This window comes from Syzygium oleosum, unplaced genomic scaffold, assembly GCF_021117445.2.
Source record: "Syzygium oleosum isolate NSW1041296 unplaced genomic scaffold, Sole_v2.1 Sole_v2.10, whole genome shotgun sequence".
Classification (NCBI taxonomy): Eukaryota; Viridiplantae; Streptophyta; class Magnoliopsida; order Myrtales; family Myrtaceae; genus Syzygium; species Syzygium oleosum.
Genome location: NW_026607494.1, coordinates 4,056,732 through 4,072,663, shown reverse-complemented (window position 1 = coordinate 4,072,663; position 15,932 = coordinate 4,056,732). Strand labels below are relative to the sequence as shown.

General features: G+C 41.9%; 1 protein-coding gene across 1 annotated transcript; it reads left to right on the top strand.

The window, feature by feature from the left end:
* Positions 1-11,338: 11,338 nt before the first annotated feature.
* Positions 11,339-15,360, top strand: LOC115678537 (receptor like protein kinase S.2-like). Its single transcript, XM_030601927.2, has 3 exons — positions 11,339-12,589; positions 13,064-13,214; positions 13,968-15,360. Exons 1-3 carry the CDS (start codon positions 11,482-11,484, stop codon positions 14,875-14,877), a joined length of 2,169 nt encoding a protein of 722 aa, XP_030457787.2. The 5' UTR covers positions 11,339-11,481; the 3' UTR covers positions 14,878-15,360.
* Positions 15,361-15,932: the final 572 nt, after the last annotated feature.

Genomic DNA, 15,932 nt, shown 5'->3' with positions numbered 1-15,932 from the left:
CGTCCGACTGGAGATGTCTGAAGTGGTTAGATTGCTTGACAGTCAATTGCTTAGGCACGATCACAGCAGGAGTAGTCGGAGCCGAAGCGAGTGTGATTCGACTCGACGTAGCAATGCTTGTCATGTGACTAGGAATCATTAATCCGCTTTGGGTTTATGAAACAACACCAGACATTATTGTCGAATATCTAATTCAATCCTATCAACGATGCAAGAAAAGTAATGGAAATTCGCACAACACAAGAATTTACGTGGTTCAGCAGGGGAGATGTTCCGCCTACCTACGTCCACGGGGAGATGAGATCTGTTTCACTAATAACGTAGAAAAGTATACAGCCGCTCTTTCTCACTCCCTCCTTCTCTTCTTAGAGACCTGTTTCGCCCTAAACATATATAGCGAAACCCTACATGGCACAAATTACAAAATTGCCCACATAGCCTAAAATATTTAGCTTTTCCATATAACAGAATACAAGACATCATCCTCAACAATCTCCACCTTGGCTTGGATTCTGTAAAGCCACCTGTGAAAGAATATGAAATATAGATGTCTTCATCCCCGTACCTCCATAAGAGGTACACTCCCGCATTTATTGAGTGCGTCCCTCACCTTCAACAGCGAGTTATATTAATTGAGCCCAAACAGGACCCAAACTTCTCAATAGTGACTGGCTTGGTAAAACAATATGCAGGATTGCTATTCGTGTGAATCTTCCGCAAGTGAATGCTGCCATCTGACACAAGCTGCCTGATTTTGTGAAACTTCACATCTATATGCTTTGTTCTTGCATGAAATACTTGATTCTTGGCGAGATGTATGGCACTATGACTGTCACAATGTAACACCGCACTAGAGGTGGCCACGGGCCGGTTTTGGCCTGGAACCGGGCCCGGCCCGGTCAAACCCGGGCCCGGCCCGGTCAAACCCGGGCCCGGCCCGTTGACCGGGCCCGCGGTTCGGAACCGGAACCGGCCCGTGGCATACGATCCAAGTTCCGGTTCCAGAAAAATTTGAACCGGCCGGACACTTGTTCCCGGTTCGAAGAAAGAAAAAAAAAAAAAAAGCTGCGGGCGGCAGGCACGGCCACTGTCTTGCAGCCGGCTGCGTGCGAGCCATGATGCTGTGACTGCGGCGGCCTGCGGCAGCCCGTTGCCATGCAACGGGCCAACGCCAAACGGCCAAACACAAAAAAAAAAAAAAAAAAAATTTATCCGCAGCAGGGCCTGCAGACGTGCAGGCCTTGCTGCGGGCCGGGCTTGCACCTTGCGCCTTGCGGCCCGTTGGGGCAATGGCTACGCCCCAACGGGCGTTTTTTTAATAAATAAAAAAACACATAACCGTTGCAATTTTGCAACGGTTATGTTTTATTTTTTTTTATTCTAAATTTTCTTCTATTTTTTTCCTATAAATTCTCTCAAATTCTCACAATACACACACAATTCTCTCAAATTCTCTCCAATTCTCTTCTCTCAAGTCTCAAATTTTCTCAATACTCGAAATTCTCTCAAATTCTATGAAATTCTCTCAATTTTCTCAATCCACGCAATTCTTTCTTAATTCTCCCAATTAATCCGCTCAATTCTCTCAATCCATTCGAAAAATGGCAAGTGGAAGTCGAGTGCCAACTGGCAAAGGTAAGAATATCGCGACGGAATCCCATCATTCTTTTGATCCTCGTGAATATGCAGATTTTCAAGATGATGAAATCAACATTTTTCACGATGTGGAGCGCGTCTCGACGCAAGAAAGTTTTCATCCTCCTGCTGAAATATCTACAACAAAGGAAGCGGAACGGGAATTTACATCTGACATTTGGAATCACTTCACGAAAATGGAAAGGTTTGATATCTGTCAAAAAAGGTATGATCTAATTTGTAAATATTGTGAAAAAATATATAAATATACAGGTGGACATGGATATGGAACATTTAAACGACATCTTATGAGCAAACATCCAACCGAAACGGGAATCGATATCGGGCAACAACAAATTTCCGGGTACGTCAATCCTAACACTTCCCCTTTATTTCGTTTTAATGAAAAAACTTATAAGGAAGAATTAGGCAAATTTATTTCCGTTGAGCATTTAGCATTTAATTTTGGAGAAAGATTTAGTTTTAATGAATTTGTACAAAAAGCATGTGCTCCACAAGCAAATCGTGTTCCTAGAAATTCAATTAAACGAGTAATTAAAGATCTTTACAAAAATGGAAAAAATGATTTAAAAAAAAAATTTATGCAATTTAATGGATGCGTGCATACAGGTAGTGATATTTGGAGTGATCATTGGCAAAATCATTCTTACATGGGCATAACATGTCATTGGATAGATGACGAGTGGACTATTCAAAAAAGAGTTATTGCATTTAGAGTTTTCGATGATCATCATACGGCAAATAATATTTATAGAATAATTAGGCAAGTTTTAGAAGAATATTATTTGCTTAACAAAATTTTTTCAATTGGTTTTGATAATGCCGCAGCAAATACCGCTTCAATTGCCGAGTTAGAAAATATTTGTAAACCCGCTTTTGGCGGAAAATTTTTTCACATTAAATGTGCTTGTCATGTTTTAAATTTATGTGTACAAGATGGTTTGAAAACTCTTGATATTTTTCTTCAACCAATAAAAACGGCGATTCAATTTTTATGGAAACATCCCAAAAAAATGAAAGAATGGGGTAGATTTTGTAGAGATAATGGCAAAAAGCCAAAAAGATTTCCAAGAGATGTTCCAACTCGTTGGAATTCTACTTTCCACTTGCTTAGTGAATCTTTAGCATATAAAGATTTATTATGTGCATTCATTTCTAATAATATACCTGAGATTAATTTATACCCACAAGAGTGGCATATTTGCCAAAAAATTTTAGATCTTTTAAAGGTTTTTAATGATGCAACTTATACTTTGTCTGGTGTTTATTATCCTACTACACATTTATTTTTAGTAGAGTGTACTAATATTGTCGGAACTTTTGATGAATATGAAAATGATGTTGAATTACAACATACTATAGTTGCAAAAAAAATGAAATGGCTTCATTATTATAGTGAAATTCCCATGATTTATTTAGTTGCTTGTGTTTTTGATCCGCGTTGCAAATTGGATGGCTTAAATGATTTTTTGCGTGCGTATTATCAATGTTTACATTATGATGTGACAAATGTTACAACCATAGTACGTGAGGTTAAAAACGTAGTAATAGAATTATATAATGAATTTTATACTAAATATAATTTAGGTGATATTAGATCTTCTCAATCTACGGAGATACAAAATGACAATACAGGTAAAATTAGTAGAGGGTACCAACTTTTATTACATAGACAAAAAAAACAAAAGGGAGAAATAGGAAATATTTCTGAATTAGAGAGTTATCTAACCATTTTATTTGAGTTTACTGAAGCCGAAGGTGGTACAGATTTTTTTATTTTGGATTGGTGGAAGAGGCACGCAAGCCAATACACAATCCTTTCTCTTATTGCAAAACAGATTTTTTCAACCCTTTGTTCCACAGTTGCGGTCGAATAAGCATTCAGTGCCGGAGGTAATATTTTGAACCAACATCGTTCAAGATTAGATCCAGAATCAGTGGAGATGCAAGCTTGTGTTGCTAATTGGACGAAGGCTCAATACCGGCAACAAGAGATAGATCGGAATAATGAATCCGAATTCTTTAACGACGGAGATACTACCGCTACCACTATCGGTACTGGAACGGGTAGTGACGATTGAGGGTAAAAGAAATATTGGAGTTGGCAAATATTTCGGGAACTCTTGTTTCTCATACCGGGTACGCCCACGTGAGCTTACGGAAACCGAAATATAATCCGAACATATGTGACCTCTGGTCCCCTGTGCACGGAATGCTTAGGTTTTGGGATAATTTTAGGGTATATATATTGTACTCCTTTTTTTTAAGATCGTTGTAACGAATTGTAACGTGCTTAATGATAATTTATTAAGTTGAAGCCCTCTCTTTCTCTCTTGTCTTTTTGTCCCTAAATTTAAGTACAATTTACATTTTAATCACAATTTATATTGAATAATGTTCTATCACAAGAATAGTATTTTTTAAATTTTTTTTATTTTCATTTCTGTTTTTCTTCTTTTTCTTTTCCTTTCCCTTTTCTGTTTTTCCTTTTTCTCTTTTGTCTTTTTCCTTGTTTCTGTTTTTTAAAATTATAATTTATATTTTAATTTTTTTTTCTTCCTCCGCAGCCGGCCATGGCCGGGCCGGCGCGGAGGTCGCCGGCGTCGGGCGAGGGGGCCTCGCTGGGGCGTCGGGCGAGGCGGCCTCGCCCGCGGGCGAGGCGAGGCTCGGCCTCGCGCACCGGGCGAGGCTCGACCTCGCCGGCGTCGGCGAGGCCGGCCTCGCCCGGCGCGGCGAGCGGGCTCGCCTCGCCCGGCGGCGAGGCTCGACCTCGCCGCGCCGGCGAGGCTCGGCCTCGCCGCTGGCGGGCGAGCCGGCCTCGCCCGACGCCGGCGAGGCGAGGCTCGCCTCTGCCTCGCAACGGCGAGGCTCGACCTCGCCGGCGTCGGCGAGGCCGGCCCTCGCTGGCGGCGAGGCCGCCTCGCCCAACGCCGGCAAGGCTCGGCCTCGCCGCAACCGGGCGAGGCTCGACCTCGCCGGCGCCGGGCGAGCCGGCTCGCCCGGCCTGGCGAGGCCGGCTCGCCGACGCGGCGAGGGCCATCTCGCCTAGAGGCCGGCAACCTCCGCGCCAGCCCCGGCTATGGCCGGCCGCGGAGGAAGAAAAGGAAAAGGAAAAGAAAAAAAACAGAAAAAAAATAGGAACCGGCCCGGAACCGGCCGGTTCCGGTTCACACTTGGCCACGAACCGGAACCGCCGGTTCCGAACCGGAACCGGTCGGTTCCGAACCGTGGCCACCTCTACACCGCACCTCCTTGCTCTAAACCCAACTCACGAACCAACCTAGTCAACCAGAGCCTTTCCTTAGCAGCTTCTATAACTGCCATGTACTCTGCCTCTGTAGTAGACAATGCAATTGTGGACTGGAGCATTCGCCCTCCATGAGATAGGTCCACCAGCTAATGTGAAGACATATCCTGTAGTAGACCTCCTCCTGTCTAGGTCACCAGCAAAGTCTGAATCAACATATCCAACTAACTCCTTCGAACCTCCGTCGCGACTGAACATAATACCCAAGTTTGCAGTCCCGCTCAGATATCTAAAGATCCACTTGACTGCATTCCAATGCTCCTTCCCTGGATTACTCATGTATCTGCTAACGACACTGACTGCATGAGATAAATCTGGCCTGCTACACACCATAGCATACATGAGACTCCCAACTGCGCTAGCATAGGGAACTCGAGTCATCTCCTCAATCTCCTCATGCTTTGTGGGGCATTGTTGTTCAGATAACCTGAAGTGGCTAGCTAATGGTGTCCTCACTGATTTAGCCTTATTTATGTTGAAACGCTCAAGCACCTTTTCAGCATACCTCTTTTGAGATACCCAGAGTTTACCTGCACTTCTATCTCTATGAATTTCCATACCAAGGATCCTCTTAGCAGCACCAAGATCCTTCATCTCAAACTCATTATTCAACAAGGACTTTAAAGAGACAATATTATGCATATCCTTAGCAGCAATGAGTATGTCATCAACATAAAGCATCAAAAGAATAATCGAATTATCATCTGACACTTTAAAATAAACACAGCAATCATACTCACTTCTCGAATAGCCAATTTGCACCATAAAAGAGTCAAAACGCTTGTACCACTGTCTTGGAGATTGCTTAAGGCCATAAAGTGATTTCTTAAGCAGACAAACGTGATCTTCCTTTCCTGGCACTTTGAACCCGTCAGGTTGCTCCATGAAAATCTGTTCCTCCAAGTCTCCATGAAAAAAACGCCGTCTTCACATCAAGTTGCTCTAGCTCAAAATCAAACATGGCTACCAAGGCAAGTAGAACTCGAATGGAAGTGTGCTTTACTACTGGAGAGAATATTTCATTATAATCCACCCCTTCCTTCTGTGCATACCCTTTAGCTACAAGTCTAGCCTTGTACCTTACCTGCTCATTCTCAGACACTGCCTCTTTCTTGCGAAAGATCCATTTACTCCCAATGATCTTTCGGCCTTTAGGTTTCTCCACAATCTTTCAAGTCCTGTTTTTCTGTAAGGATTCCATTTCTTCCATCATAGCTGATATCCATTTATCACTATCAGCATTAGATATCGCATCCTGATAGGAAGATGGATCGCCTGTACCTACTGTGAGGGCATAAGCAACCATATCCTCAAACCCATATCTCACAGGTGCTTTGTGAGTACGTTTTCCTCTACCTTCTGCAATGGTGTAGGTATCTTTTCTGTCTCCGTGATTCGGTGAGTTCTTGGATGATTCCCTTCCTCCCGCTATTTCTGGTTCACCCGACTCCACCCGCACGTAGATCCTTCTTCACTTCTGCCATCTGCATGTGAACTGTTATTTGCCTTCACCATGTCAGATTCATCAAAGACAACGTCCCTGCTAACCACGGTCTTCCGTGCATTAGGATCCCATAGCTTGAATCCTTTCACACCTTTCTCATAGCCAAGAAAGATACACTGCTTAGACTTTGAGTCTAACTTGGAACGATGTCCACTTTGTACATGAACATAGGCTGGACAACCAAATACTCTCAAACTAGAATAGTCAATCGGATTACCTGTCCATACCTCCTCAGGAACTCTGCATTCAATGGCTGTAGATGGAGACCTGTTAATGAGATAGCATGCCATATTAACTGCTTCTGCCCAGAAACTTTTACTCAGCCCTGCATTCAGCCTCATACTCCGAGCCCTTTCCAAAAGTGTCCTGTTCATCCTCTCAGCTACACCGTTTTGCTGTGGTGTATCTGATGTTGTGAAATGACGTGTGATCCCTTCAGCTTTACATAGTTCCAGGAATGGTGTGTACCTGTATTCCCCTCCATTGTCTGTTCTCAAGTACTTTAGCTTCTTTCCTGTCTGCCTTTCTACTTCAGCCTTCCACTCTTTGAATTTGGAGAAGACTTCGTTCTTCTGCTTCATGAAGTAGACCCAGACTTTCCTTGAGTAATCATCAATGAAGGTCACAAAATATTCGGCTCCACCTTTTGATTTGATCGGTGTAGGACCCCATACATCGCTGTGTACATAATCAAGTACATCCTTGCTCGTATGCTTCACAGTTCTGAAACTAACCCTGCTCTGTTTCCCGAAAACGCAGTATTTGCAGAAGTTCAATTTGCAGCTTTTGACACCTTTTAACAGCTTCCTTTTATGAAGCTCCATCATACCCCTTTCACCCATATGCCCTAACCGCATATGCCACAGATGAGTGTCATCTGTATCGGACTCTGCAGCTGTAGTCACAGATGCTCCACCTATTACTGTACTCCCTATGAGCCTGTATAAACTTCCAGTCAACTCTCCTTTCATGACAACCATAGCTCCTTTGATGACTTTGAGAACTCCACCTGCTGCTGCGTACTTGCACCCATTCACATCAAGCGCACCCAAAGATATCAAATTTTTCTTTAGATCTGGAACATGCCTTACATCCACTAAAGTTCTGACTATACCATCAAACATTCTAATTTTAATAGTCCCTATTCCAATGGTTTTGCAAACCGCATCATTCCCCATTAGAACAGATCCACCATTGTATGACCGGTATGAATCAAACCAATCTCTATTCGGGCACATGTGATAAGAGCATCCAGAGTCTAAAATCCATGAATCAGCGAACTGATTCTTACCTGATGATATAGAGAGAAGATCTCCATCATCACCGTCTAAGCTATCAACCACACTTGCTTGATTAGAAGTTTTCTCGCGCTTTTTCAAGTCTTCTTTTCTCTTATAACAGTCTCTTTTCAGATGGCCTTCCTTCTTGCAATAATAACAAGAGAGTTTTGTTTTAGCCCCTCTTGATTTCGATCGACCCTTATTCCCGGATTCCCGCTGGATTGTTCTTCCCCGTTCCTGCTCCTTGACTTTTCCGATGAGACCCTCACCTTGTGCCGTAGCACTGTTAACCCTCTTTCTCGTATCATTAGATAATAGGGCAGCAGTGACCTCATCTGTCTCAAGCGTCTCCTTTCCATACAAGAGTGTCGTCACCAGATGATCATAAGATGCTGGTAGCGACGATAGCAGTAATAAGGCTTTGTCTTCATCTTCCATTGAAACCTCCAGACTTGCAAGTTTACTCAGAATCTGATTGAACGTGTTGATGTGTTCTAACAGATCTGAGCCTTCCTCCATCTGTAGAGAGTATAACTATTTTTTCAAAAACAGTTTGTTCGTTAGGGACTTGGTCATATAGATGCTCTCAAGTTTCGACCACACCTGCAGAGCCGACTTGAGATCCACCACATACTGCAGAACCTCATCAGATAGGTTCAATCGAATGGCGCTTACCGCCCTTTCCTCCATCTCCCCCCAATCTTCATCACTCGGTTCTGGTTTCTTCCCTTTCTCCAACAGCACTTTCGACAGGCCCTGCTGAATCAGAAGATCCATCATTCTTCGTCGCCAGAGAGTGAAGTTGTTCTTTCCATTAAACCTCTCGATGTCGTACTTGACACTCGAACCCTTTCCTGCCATCTTGATAGCTTGCCGAACCAAGCTCTGATACCAATTGTCGAATATCTAATTCAATCCTATCAACGATGCAAGAAAAGTAATGGAAATTCGCACAACACAAGAATTTACGTGGTTCAGCAGGGGAGATGTTCCGCCTACCTACGTCCACGGGGAGATGAGATATGTTTCACTAATAACGTAGAAAAGTATACAGCCGCTCTTTCTCACTCCCTCCTTCTCTTCTTAGAGACCTGTTTCGCCCTAAACATATATAGCGAAACCCTACATGGCACAAATTACAAAATTGCCCACATAGCCTAAAATATTTAGCTTTTCCATATAACAGAATACAAGACATCATCCTCAACAATTATCACTGTAACAATGGGCCAAAGCCCATGGGCGCAAACTCAGCCCACCTAACGAGCTCTCAAATTCTGCAGGAGCTGTGAAGAAAGAAGAAGAGAAGAAAAGAGAAAAGACGGGGACACAACCGAGAGATAAGAAGAAAAAAGAGGAGACAACTCACAAAGCAAAAATGAAAGAAAGAGAGAAAGGGGAATTCGCGCATACACGCTTTGGAATCCTCACCCATCGGATTAACTTGCGAATAGGAGTAAATCCGGCTTGATAAGGTTCCCATGACGTCACCCATTGAGTCTCATTGGCCATTTATTCTTAAAAAGAAAGCATTTCCCCTTTCTCATTGGCCAAACTTGAAGCTGTGTTGGCTTATTTCTCCCCAAGCCAGTTTTTAGCCATGGACAAATTTATGTTGCAATTTCCACACTAACAACGAGGGTAATGGATTTGAGATACTTTTTGTTAAATGAAGATTGGGGAATGGTGCACATACCAAAATTTTTGTGTACATCCCTTAGATAAAGCGATGATAGCTATTTTAAATACGTTTTTACAAACTATTCTTTTGGTACCTTACTATTGAAATATTTTTGGCTGTGAATATTTTATACTCTATCTAAAGAACAATGAATGGAATCTGGATGGATCCCATGCATAGCACGGGATATTGGACTAGTACATGTATAAATTAGTGACGCAAACTTTCTAAGCTCCTTCACAAAATATTTTTTTCAAAGGATGTACATGAGCATTATTAGTTTTTAAGTCACATGACAATCCCAATATGCCAAGAGTGGATGTGCAGGTAGTTTACAAGGAAGATGAACTCATATCAAGTACTTTTGTCTCTTCCAATATTTGGTGAATCCTAACACCAGGAAGATCTAACAGAAATAAATCCCAATTTTTATTTATTTGCAGTATTGACTTACTATATGTTTTATATCCGTACTATATCACAGGAAAGATTTCTAGTTATTGTTAATACCCTTGTGTCTTGTTTCCAAGGATTATCTATTTAAAATGGAACATAGAGAAAAGAATAATGATCTAAAATTAACACTAGTATTTCCACTGATATAGAAAATTTTCCATTGAAATTGCTGTTGCAGAAGCCAAGCGATCAAACAATAAATTTGATAGAACAAGAAAATAAATCCGACACTAGATTTACATGGTTCGGTTGTAGTGACATACGTCTACGGGGAGAGCAGCACGGAATTCTACTATAGATTAAGTGATATAACGGAAATTACAACTACACTCGAGTCACTCAAACACTCTTAAGTGTTTCTCAAGCCCCAATTACACCTAATAACTCACGTAGTGTTTAACCCCACAATTCCTTACGAAATAATCTCTTAATCTCACGAAAAAATTATACACAAATCTTACCACAAGATTTTCGCTTGAACACTAATTCTTCTTGAATGTAATTCACGAACAAAAAACCCACGAAGGTAACCCTCGCCAAGCACTCGCTTAGTAACGGCGCTTCAAGAATCTTCACATATTCATCAACAACAGCCACCAAGACTTTGGCGCTTCGAGTCTACGTGAAGAAGCATCCCCTGACTTGTATTATGTGCATATATATATATATATATATATTAGTCAATATATGGTGCCCTTTGCCAAGTCCCACTAAAAGTTGGACTTCTGTTATTTCCTTTATTGACACATGCTGAGTTAGAGAAGGAAACCAAGTCCACTTTCCTATTTTGTTGACCAACGTTTACACGGAAATTGATTTCCGTAATCTACTGGAACTTTTGTTTGACTCAACAAATCAGCAAGTTGAAATCCAAATATCCACTTTGCTTTTTTGAAGTCTATTTTTCACGATCAGAATTCCAACATGGCTTTGCACTCCAAAATTGATCAGGAAATATAGATTTCCACGATGGACATCTACAGATATTCAACTTCCAGATTTTTCTTTAATTTATCTTGGGTCAGGTTTTGTTCGCGGACTCAAATTCGAGATATATTATAACAATTGCAATATGATCAATCGACATGCAACACACGTGTTCCAAATACAAGTGATTAGAAGTATGGATATTCTATGATACGCAAAAGTTAATAGGTATTTCATGTGATGTACAGCCCATGTAGTAAAGAAGAAGGGCTAGTGCTCTTCACATTTGGATTTTTCAACGCGTAGGAATCCAAGAATACAAGGAGAACGCAAAATTTGCTTTATATGAGTGTCGCGTTTTGTCAAATTTGGAAGCTTTGCGGCAATGAAACCTCTCTCTCTCTCTCTCTCTCTCTCTCTCTCTCTCTCCACGAAGCAGCTGTTCACAGGAAGGCTTTGGAGTGTGATGGCCCCACACTTGACGTCAGCCTACAATCCCAACGACTTTTCCTACTATTTCATTCATTCACAGGACGGCTGTGTGTACAAGCAAAGTCTCTTTGGAAATGCAGAAGGTATTCCCAAACCAATCACCACCATTAGAGAAAAACCATCAAGCTTATACAATCCATTTGTACTTGAGAAGAATCTACTTTTTCCCCGCTTAAAGATGGTGTTCAATCTCCGAACCTTCAGTTTTACCGAGTCCGTTGAAGATGATCCAACACCTCTGAAAAGCTTCTCCCTAAAGGAGATCCGAGTAGCGACACACAACTTTAGCAGCAAAAACGTCTTGAAGGACGATGGATACAGCAGGGTTTACAGGGGGCGCTTGGCCGATGGTTCGCTAGTGGCAATAAAGAGCTTTGTCAATTGGTGGAGGAAAAAGTATTTCAAAGCAGAACTGCAAGTGGGAAGCACGGCTTCAACACACCCAAATGTGCTATGCCTGAGGGGCTTTTGCAGGACCAAGAAAGCGCTCTTACTCGTGTATCCCTTGATGTTCAACAACAGCCTATCTTACAATCTTACAGAGATACCAGATCGGTTTGCCCAACCTCTCGATTGGACTATTCGCAAGCGAATAGCCTTGGGAGCAGCGAGGGGGCTTGCACACCTTCACAATCAAGGTAACATCAAGATCATGCATCGCTACATCTGCGCGTCAAATATACTGCTGAATGTGCATTTTGAGGCCATGGTAGGAGGATTTTCGCTTGCCATGATCATGCATGAGAGAAATATAGAGGAAGGGACTATTGAGAGGCGCACGTGCATGCCAAGGCGGCGCACAGGAGTCTGTTTCTCATTGCCGGTAGGAGAAAATTCAGCCGATTATGACTCCGATCAATCCTATCATCGCTATGGAGATGTTTATGTCTACACCCCCATCTGTGGCACTCACGGGTATATTGCCCCCGAGTACATCTACACAGGAAAGTGCACACTGAAGAATGATGTCTTTGCATACGGGAATGTGCTTCTCGTGCTCATCTCGGGGCAGTCAATTACTGAACTTGGTGATTTGGCGGATAATGAAAATCTCAGTTTGGAGGAATGGATTGGTGATTTTATGAACAAGAACAAGTTGGGAAGGGTGATCGATCCCAATTTGAAGGGGAATTACGTGGAAAAAGAAGCAGAGCAACTAGTCCGATTGGCATTGTTGTGCACACATGAGGATCCATCTGTTCGACCAGAGATGTCTGAAGTGGTTCGAATGCTCGAAAGCGAGTTTTTTCAGCGGGACCCTAGCACGAGCAGTAGTTGGAGTCGAAGTGAGTGTGGCTCAACTCCGTGCTACTCTTTCCCTCCTTCCCCTTCTCCTCTGGGGATTGCTCCATGACTGGCATGTCCATGCTTCATCATCACCATTGCCTTTTACCTTCAACAAAAAGTTTAGCTTCTATGTTTCTCTTCCTAAACTCCATTTGTTCCCCTTCACTTTCATTTGTATGATATTTCTGTAATAATATCCTCCGATCTTTTTTAGACATATAGCACGTCCTTCATGCAATGACTGCTATCTTCTACATTTGTCATCGAATTGAAAACTAGTATTAAGTCATCCTTAGAAGAAATTGATCAGTTCAGTCGCACATGCCTCTTCATGCACATCAATCCTTGTATATGCAAAAAAGATTTACCGATCTCAAATTTGTTTTCAACCTTATTTGTAATAATGGGCTTAAATAACTTATTATTTTGTTTAGAGCCCAGCCCATTAATTTACCCTTTATCTTCAACGCAAGGGTTGAAGAAGCAAACCCTTGGTGACCGAAAACAAGAGGGAAAGAAGAGGACGCACGCAGAGAAGAAGAAAAGGGGGAAGAGGGAAAATCTTCGTGCGCTTACGATCCGGACGACTCGACAAGTCGAATCAACACTGTTTTGCAACGCCGGGTAAGTAATGGAGACCGCTTTTCGTTTAATCGTAGTGATTTCGGAAATTAGGGCACAAATTTGAAGGAATATTGATTTTGAATTACGAGGCTCGATTGAGGAATTATTAAGCTACGATTTTGTGTGGAATGATGGTTTATAGTGTTGTAGAGCAGTGGGGTTTGTCAAGTAACTATTTCGAAGTATGGTTTGTCCGGGACGAATTTCAAAGGTTTCGTGTTCGAATTATGCGTAGAGAAAAGTAAACGTTTGCTATAACTAAGTTTATTCGTCAGTGTTAGGAGTCGTTTTATCGACAAATAAGTGTAGTTCAGTCGAGCAGTTAGTTAAAAGTATATTTTACTCGGTTTTTGATACCGTATTTCGGTTAATTTTTGTTAGATAAAGAGATGACAGCTATTTTAAATACTTTTACAAATCTGTTCTATTGGCTCCTTGCTATGGTAACATTTTTGGCTCTGAATATTTCATAGTCTATTTAAATAACAATGAATGGAATCTGCGTGGATCCCATGCATAACACGGGCTATTGGGCTAGTACATGTATAAATTAGGGACACGAACTTTCTAAGCTCCTTCACAAAATATTTTTTAAAAGATGAACAAGAACATAATTAGTTTTTAAGTCACAAGATCCTACAAAATCAATTATGACAATCAAGTCTCTTTGGATATGCAGAAGGCATCCCCAAACCAATATCTACCAATTGAGAAAAACCATCAAGCTTATATGATCCATTTGTACTTGAGAAGATTCTCCTTTTCCCGCTTAAGGATGGTGTTCAATCTCCGAACCTTCAGTTTTACCGAGTCCGATGAAGACGATCCAACACCTCCAAAAACACCACCTCCCAAAAGCTTCTCCCTAAAGGAGATCCGAATCGCAACAGACAACTTTAGCCGTGGCAACATCATGGGGGACAATTGGTGCAACAAGGTTTACAGGGGCCGCCTGGCCGATGGTTCGCTAGTGGCAGTAAAGAGAGCAAGCTTTGTCAATTGGGAGAGGGTAAAGAAGTTCGAAGCAGAAGTGCAAGTGGGAAGAACGATTTCGACACACCCAAATGTGCTACGCCTGAGGGGCTTTTGCCGGACCAAGAAAGAGCTCTTACTGGTGTATCCCTTGATGATCAACAATAGCCTATCTTACAATCTTAGAGAGAGACCAGATCAGTTTGCCCGACCTCTCGATTGGACTACTCGCAGGCGAATAGCCTTGGGAGCAGCAAGGGGGCTTGCGCACCTTCACAATCAAGGTAACATCAAGATTGCGCATCGCGACATCCGCGCGTCAAATATACTGCTGAATGTGCATTTTGAGGCCATGATAGGAGGATTTTGGCTTGCCATGATCATGCATGAGCGAAATGTAGAGGAAGGAACTATTAAGCGGCCCATGGGCATGCCAAGGCGGGGCACTGGGGTCACATCCTCATCACCAGTAGAAGAAAATTCAGCTGTTTCTGGCTCCGATTCTCAAACCTATCATCGCTATGAAGATGTTTATGTCAACATTCCCCCCCTCGACAAACTTGGTTTTATTTCCCCTGGGTACTTCCACACAGGAAAGTGCACACTGAAGAATGATGTCTTCGCATATGGGAAGATGCTTCTCGAGCTCATCTCGGGACAGCAGCTGCGCCTCTTTCTCCCTGATGGCTAAGTTTTGTTGTTAGAGGATTCGGTTAGAAAACATATGAATGAAGGCCAGTTGGGAAGGGTGATCGATCCCAATTTGCAGGGGAACTATGTGGAAGAAGAAGCAGAGCGATTAGTCCGATTGGCATTGTTGTGTGCACACGAGGATGCATCTGTTCGACCAGAGATGTCTGAAGTGGTTCAAATGCTCGAAAGCCAGTATTTTCGGTGGTATCCTAGTACAAGGTGTAGTTGGAGTCTGAGTGAGTGTGACTCGACTCCATACTACTCTTTCCCTCCTTCTCCTTCGTCTCCTTTGGGGATCAGCCCATGACGGGCATGTCAATGCTACATCATCACCATTGCCTTTTTTTTACCTTCAATAACAAATTCAGCTGCTATGTTTATCTCTTCCTAAACTCTGTATATTCCTCCAGTTTCATTCGTATGATCTTTTTGTAATTCTATTCTCCGATATTTGGAGACATATAGCACGTCCTTTACGCAATGACTGCTATCTTCTACATTTGTCGTCAAATTGAAAACTAAAAACAGAGAAATAGATTCAAAATGTCACCTTTTAATCTATAAAATTAATTGTGGATGAATGTTTATGTCACACCCCAAAACCTATCCGAATAGGGGAATGACATGGCAGTCTTTCCCTTCCACTCGAATGACGCAGCTTCAAACACAACAAAAAAAACCAACTCCCAAAAGTCCCTACGATATTGCTCGCTTTCTATTGACTACTAATCAAGGAATTTAAAAAGATTTTGGAAAGAGATGGGTGAGCAACCATAGCTCATTGAGTAGTACATATCTTTTTTTGAGCAAATCAAGCAGCCACTATATATATAAGTATAAAGCAATACCGAAAACTCATCATCCAATTCTTTAATGAATATATATATATATATATATATATATATATATATATATATATATTTCAAGTTTATACAATTTAGAAAATACTCATTTAAATCATCATAAACGTCAATAGTGGAGTCCATTGACCAATCTCATCAAAATCACATGTCGATGGTCCATCCATTGATCAATCTATTACTCAATATCAAT

Bases quoted from the DNA above. Each gene is read 5' to 3' on its own strand.
- LOC115678537 (XM_030601927.2), top strand. From the start codon at position 11,482: ATGGTGTTCAATCTCCGAACCTTCAGTTTTACCGAGTCCGTTGAAGAT. The intron at 12,590-13,063 runs GTGAGTGTGGCT...CTTCAACGCAAG, and splicing joins GAGCAGTAGTTGGAGTCGAA to GGTTGAAGAAGCAAACCCTT. The intron at 13,215-13,967 runs GTAAGTAATGGA...GTACTTGAGAAG, and splicing joins ACACTGTTTTGCAACGCCGG to ATTCTCCTTTTCCCGCTTAA.